This window comes from Colobus angolensis, unplaced genomic scaffold (genome assembly GCF_000951035.1).
Source record: "Colobus angolensis palliatus isolate OR3802 unplaced genomic scaffold, Cang.pa_1.0 Scaffold170, whole genome shotgun sequence".
In the NCBI taxonomy this organism is placed as follows: Eukaryota; Metazoa; Chordata; class Mammalia; order Primates; family Cercopithecidae; genus Colobus; species Colobus angolensis.
This window is the reverse complement of record NW_012114822.1, coordinates 3071134-3076634: the sequence shown is the minus strand read 5'-3', so window position 1 is coordinate 3076634 and position 5501 is coordinate 3071134. Positions and strand designations below refer to the sequence as shown.

At 61.3% G+C, this 5501-nt stretch overlaps 1 protein-coding gene across 1 annotated transcript in view; it reads right to left on the bottom strand.

The window, feature by feature from the left end:
* Positions 1–42: 42 nt before the first annotated feature.
* Positions 43–5501, bottom strand: part of CHD5 (chromodomain helicase DNA binding protein 5) — a 66860-nt gene continuing 61401 nt past the window's right edge. Inside the window, exons 39-42 of the mRNA XM_011938314.1 lie at positions 5201–5364; positions 4980–5094; positions 4820–4873; positions 43–3699 (exon numbers count right to left, since the gene is read on the bottom strand). Coding sequence (XP_011793704.1) covers positions 4866–4873; positions 4980–5094; positions 5201–5364 — 287 coding nt within the window. The 3' untranslated portion in view covers positions 43–3699; positions 4820–4865. The remainder of the gene's footprint in view (positions 3700–4819; positions 4874–4979; positions 5095–5200; positions 5365–5501) is intronic.

The following is a 5501-nucleotide window of genomic DNA, read 5'->3' as shown; positions in this document are numbered from 1 at the left end:
CCATTCTAAATCTTGAATCTTAAAAAAAAAAAAAACCTCTGATTAAATCCTTTCCCAAAGGATTTATTAAAACACAGAAAACCAAAACATACACACAGAGTACAAAGAAAAGGTGATTGTGTTGGCTACAGCCTCTGTCCAGCCTCCCGTGGGCGAAGACCAGACAAGCCACGGTTCACAGGAGAGCCTGGCTTCCAAAGCTCCACCCACCCCCGCCACCCTGGCCGGGACTCCTGGCACGCCCTGCACCCAGTCCAGGACCCTCCCTTTGCCAGCCGGGGGCTGTGCCTGGGGAAAGGGATCAGCCCCCTCTTAGCTGGGCCTGGGCCGGTGGAGTCTGCTCCCTCCACACCCTTGAACTCAGACCGCACGGGCCAGTGGGACCGTCCCTTCCTCTCCAAGGGTGCTTGGGCTCCAGTCTCTGCTTGAGGAGCTCAGGACACACACACACACCCAACGGGCCCTTTCTGGGTTATCGCACCTAAAAAAATACTTTGTTAAAAAAAATCTGAAAATTAAAGAAAACAAAACAAAACAATGCCAGTGAGTTTGGGCTGATGCACCACAACCTGTAAACTTCCAGACATAGAAAACGGGCCAGGAAGCAGCTTCCGAGACCCAGGCTGGGCTGTGCACAGGAGAGACCTGGGGAGGGGCCGAGGCCAGGTCACCAAGACGCTGAGGGCAGAGAGGCATGCCAGCCTCGGCCCGCACCCATGCCCTGTGCCCTGCCCACGGACCCCAATGCACACTGGAGGCTCCAAGTGACCAACACTTGACCAGCTCCACCTGGCTTCCGGCTCCCACGTCCCCGGGCCCACTCTCCGCTCCACCTCCTCGGGCCCTCAAGTGTCCTGGGATGACAGGAGTGAGGGCTGCAGGTGTCACGGGGCCAAGGCTTGGTCAGCTCCAGACTTGGGCAGGGGAGCACCCGGGGGACTCTGGGAAGGCAGCCCCCCCGAAAGCAGGAGGATTTCAATCATAGGAGGCAGGGAAAGTCAGGCCTGCCCCTGGGAGAAGCCAAGTTTGCAGAAAACACAGGAGCTTCGGCAGGTGGCTTTCACGGGGGGACGCTGCTTCTGCCTCAGGCATGTTGGTGAGGGTCCCGGAGACGTGCTCACTCCACCCCGAGTAACCTGAGCCCACGGGGCAATGTCTTCCAAGACCTTGGCTGCAATGTGGCTCTGCAGAAGCCCTACTCAGCACTGGCTTAAATAAAGTGGCTGGAAATCTCCAATCGCAGACTGGCACTTTGGGCTCATGCTCATGCCTGAGGACCCTGATTCCACCAGCAGCAAAAACCAAACCCAGCCACAAGATGCCAAACACACGGAAGCCACCATCACCACTTCCGGCAGAGATGACTGACAACCAAGAAGACACTCTCAGATCTTTTCTCCTCTCCCAAACTAGTCAGCCCCAAACCCGCTCTGACTCTAGCAGCCCACCCCTCCCGGGCTCCAGGGGGCCGGCCACAGAGAGCACCACCCCTTCTGGACCAGGCAGTGCAAGGGGCCCAGGCCCGAAGGAGCCCTGGCCAGGCTTTCCTGGGTGCCCGAGTCTAACCAGGCAGAGGAGAAGGGAGCCCTGGCGAGGCCTGGGAGGGAGGCAGAGAGGAAGGGACACAGCAAGGCTGCCTGGAAGGAGCGGCTCCCAGGGGAGGGACCATCAGCCCTTGGGGTGGAGACACAGACCCCTACCCTGACCGCCACAGGCCTCCAGTCCTGCTGCTCGGGACCTATCTGCTGTGGGCCAAGGAAGGTGGGCACTGTTCCCAGTGAGAGCCAACCCCAGTGCTGGCCACTGCTTGGTTGGGGATGAGGGCACAGGAGCGAGCTTATGGCAGGTCACCTCGCCTGTGACCCGAGCCAGGAGCCTTTGCCGGGAGGCACTGCAGAGCACACAACACGTATGTGGATAAACCACACGTGAGCCCCATGACAGTCATCTCCACGCCAGGGTGCTCCCCACTACGCCCACCTGCAGTGTCAGGGTCAGGCTGGCCTTCCAGACCTGGATCCAGACTGGAGTGTGGGAGTGCGCCAAGATGAAGGGCTCGTGGGTCCCGCCCTCCGGGATTCAGAGAGAGCCTCATTATGAGTGAGGCATCTGGGGCTGAGGGAGGGCCAGGCAATCACTCCAGTGTCTGCAACACAAGCCGGTGAATCCTGACCCAGCCCTGGCCCACTAAGTCCCAGGCAGGCCCTCTCCAGGGAGCTGAGCCCCAGCCCCTGTGGGCACCTCCACCCAGACCCAGCTGGGTTTTTCACGGAGCCCTTTCCTAACACTCCCAGGATTCTGCACCCAAGGCACCTTCCCTGGGAAGGTCTCCGTTCAAGACTCAGAAATGCCTTCCAGGTGGACCTGGGGCTGGGAGGAGGATCAGACACAGACAGGCCTAGGGAGGGCCTGACCTGCTCCCCATCTCTGTCCCCAACCTGGAGGGGCAGGGGCCAGGGCAGTGGGTGGGATTCCAACAACCCACATGTGGGAAGATGGCTTTGGGGCTCCAGAGCGCTCCTGGCAGGAAACAAGGCAGCAAGCCCTTGGTGCTGCGGCTGGGAGGAGTCTGCAGAGGGCACTGGGTCCAGTTCCCCTCAGGCAGAGCTCTCCCCATGCCCTCCAAGAGTGCAGCCTCAGGCAGGAAGGCCCCGGAAGGGCCTTTCCAGGGACGGGGGAATGGGACAAGTCCAGGCCCCCAGGGGCAGCCCGGTTCCACCTCTGGAGGTGGGCGGGGCAGGCATCCCAGGGCACAGGGCAGGGCCAGGGTCTCCTGGGCCAGCTCAGGGCCCATGACCCTCCTTGCTGGGGCGCCAGCTATCACTGCCCTTAACCACACCTCTGGCAAAAGGCAAACCCCAAACGCAGCAGTGGCTCTGAGGCAAGCGCTGGCCCTCCCCAGCCCACCCTCCCTGGGATCACACGCTTCTGCCTGCCATGAAGAGCCGGGGCCACAGGCCCCCCACTGGTAACAGAGTTCAGGGCCTTCAAGACACGCTGGGCCGGGGACAGACACCTGCTGGCAGAGGATCCTCCTCCCCGCAAGGAGAGAGCAAACACCTGGCGGCCTCCAGCCTTGGTAGGAAGGAGGGGAAATGTCAGCCAGGGTCTCACCATTGGGCTGGACAGGGGCTCCCCAAACCTGCCTGTCTGGTGTTGGGAGGCTCCAAGCGGGCATGGGGCTGAAACAGAAGGGGCAGTCACACAGGTGCAGACAGGACAGGCAGGGGACGCTGAGGGCTCCCAGGGCACCGGGCGCCATGTCCTCCCCAGCTGGGCCGAGTCCACAGGGCAGTGCCAGGGCTACCTTGGGTCTGGAACCCATCGGTAAAGAGACGCCAGTGCTGCAGGTTCGAATCTTCCGTACGTCATCCAACTTTTATCAAGACAAACGCGTTCAAGTCTTCAATAGGAAAGTGCAAAAGACGTACAAATAAATGAAAAATCTCTTCTAAGAAGCCATCTGGAAAAGGTGGCGAGGGGCACGTCCGGCGTGGTTGTGGGGGCAACGCTGTATGGAAGAACACTTGAATTATGATGAGGTGGCACTTCTGGGCTCTGGCCCAGCCGGGCTGGGCCTCGTCCTCCATGCGATGGCATTACACGGTTTCCCTTCGTGTCCCAAGGTGGCGCTGGCTCCTAAAAAGGCGGCAGCTTTTCTCTCCCGTGGGGGTCGGGCATGTGGCCCGGCAGGCGTGGCTGCAAAAGGCAAATCAGTGGGTTAAGCAGCTGGGCAGTTATAGGGGGCAAGAGGGTGGTACCCAACAGCCTACAGCTGCTTCTCCGCCTGTCACAGTCAACTACGATCGGGACCCCCAGCCACGACCTCCCAGCCACAGGCTGCCGGGCCAGACCATGAGCTACACCCAAAGTTCCGAGAGCACCCAGGAAGCAGCAGCGGGCAGGGGCAGCCAGCCAGGAAACCCCTCTGGAGCCTCCACCAGCAAGACACAGTTCCCACAGGGACAGACAATGTGGTGGAGGCTGGTGGCCCCAGAGAAGAAGGCCAGAGTGAACTGGCAGTCTCTATGAAATAAGCCCCCTCGCCGGGCGCGGTGGCTCACGCCTGTAATCCCAACACTTTGGGAGGCCGAGACGGGCAGATCACAAGGTCAGGAGATGGAGACCATCCTGGCTAACGTGGTGAAATCCCGTCTCTACTAAAAATACAAAAAAATTAGCCAGGCGTGGTAGCAGGCGCCTGTAGTCCCAGCTACTCGGGAAGCTGAGGCAGGAGAATGGCGTGAACCCAGGAGGCAGAGCTTGTAGTGAGCTGAGATCTGGCCACTGCACTCCAGCCTGGGCGACAGAGCAAAGACTCCGTCTCAGAAAAAAAAAAAAAGAAAGAAAGAAGCCCCCTCTCTTGGCCAACAACCCCCATAAAACCTTCAGCCACCCTCCTGGTCCTGGGCAGGGAGTGAGGGTGTAAGACAAGATGTGATGTCCGCCACCAGCAGGACAGCAGGGGCAGGACAGGGCTCCAGGCAGGGGCAGCAGTCTCTGACTTGCGCTGGGAACACGTGTGCAAATGAGAACACACGTGTACACACAGGAGCTCACCCAAGTCCGCAGCCCCTTCATATCCTGCCACCCCAGCCTCCCAGTGGACAGACATGTGGGCCACAAGGTGGTCCCAGGGCCAAGGGGGCGAGGTAGGGGGCCTCCAGGCAGGTGGGTGACTCTCAAAGCCGCCGGAGGCAGTAAAAGCTCCAGGACTTAGGGACGGGAGTCAAGTGCAGGGACGGGGCTGACTGTGGCCAGGCCTGACTTGCCAGCAGTGGGGTGGCGGGGATCAAGAGCAGCACCCAGCAGCCCTCACCTCAGCTGGAAAAGAGCGCTGCAACACAGGGAAGTCTCGGGGACGGCTAGATATCTGTCAAAAAAAGAGGAGACCGGGCTTGCCTGGCGTCGGCAGCAGCAGGCAGGCCGGGCCCGGCGGGCACCCGTGTGCATGCTGCCCGGAGCGGACGGGCACCTACCGGTCACATAGGGCCCCAGGGGCATCTGGTTGTAGTTGACAATCCCTCCCGGTCCAGGGCCCCGGAAGTTGGGCCCAAAGCTGTTGCTGTACATCTGGGAGGAGCCGAAAGCGCCCTGGAGGCAAGGACTCAGCTTCACAGGTGGTCTCAGGCCCCCCACCCAGCCTCCACCCAGGGGCACGCCAGGGGGCTCGGGCCAGGGCACACAGGCCGAGCCTGACCTGCTGGATGGTGGGGTCCCCGGCGCGGTTGGTCAGGCGGCTCAGGATGCTGCGCTCCGACATCTGCAGCCGGGCGGCCACCGGGGGGATGCGGGACAGCATGGATGGCAGCCGGGTCACGTCCGCCTTCATGTCGCTCAGCAGCTCCTCCAGCTGGTTCAGGACTGTGGTGGGAGGCAGAGGGATGGCAGCATGGAGGGATGGAGGGGTGAAGGGATGGAGGGGTGGAGGGATGGAGGGGTGGAAGGGTGGAGGGATGGAGGGATGGAGGGGTGGAGGGATGGAGGGATGGAGGGATGGA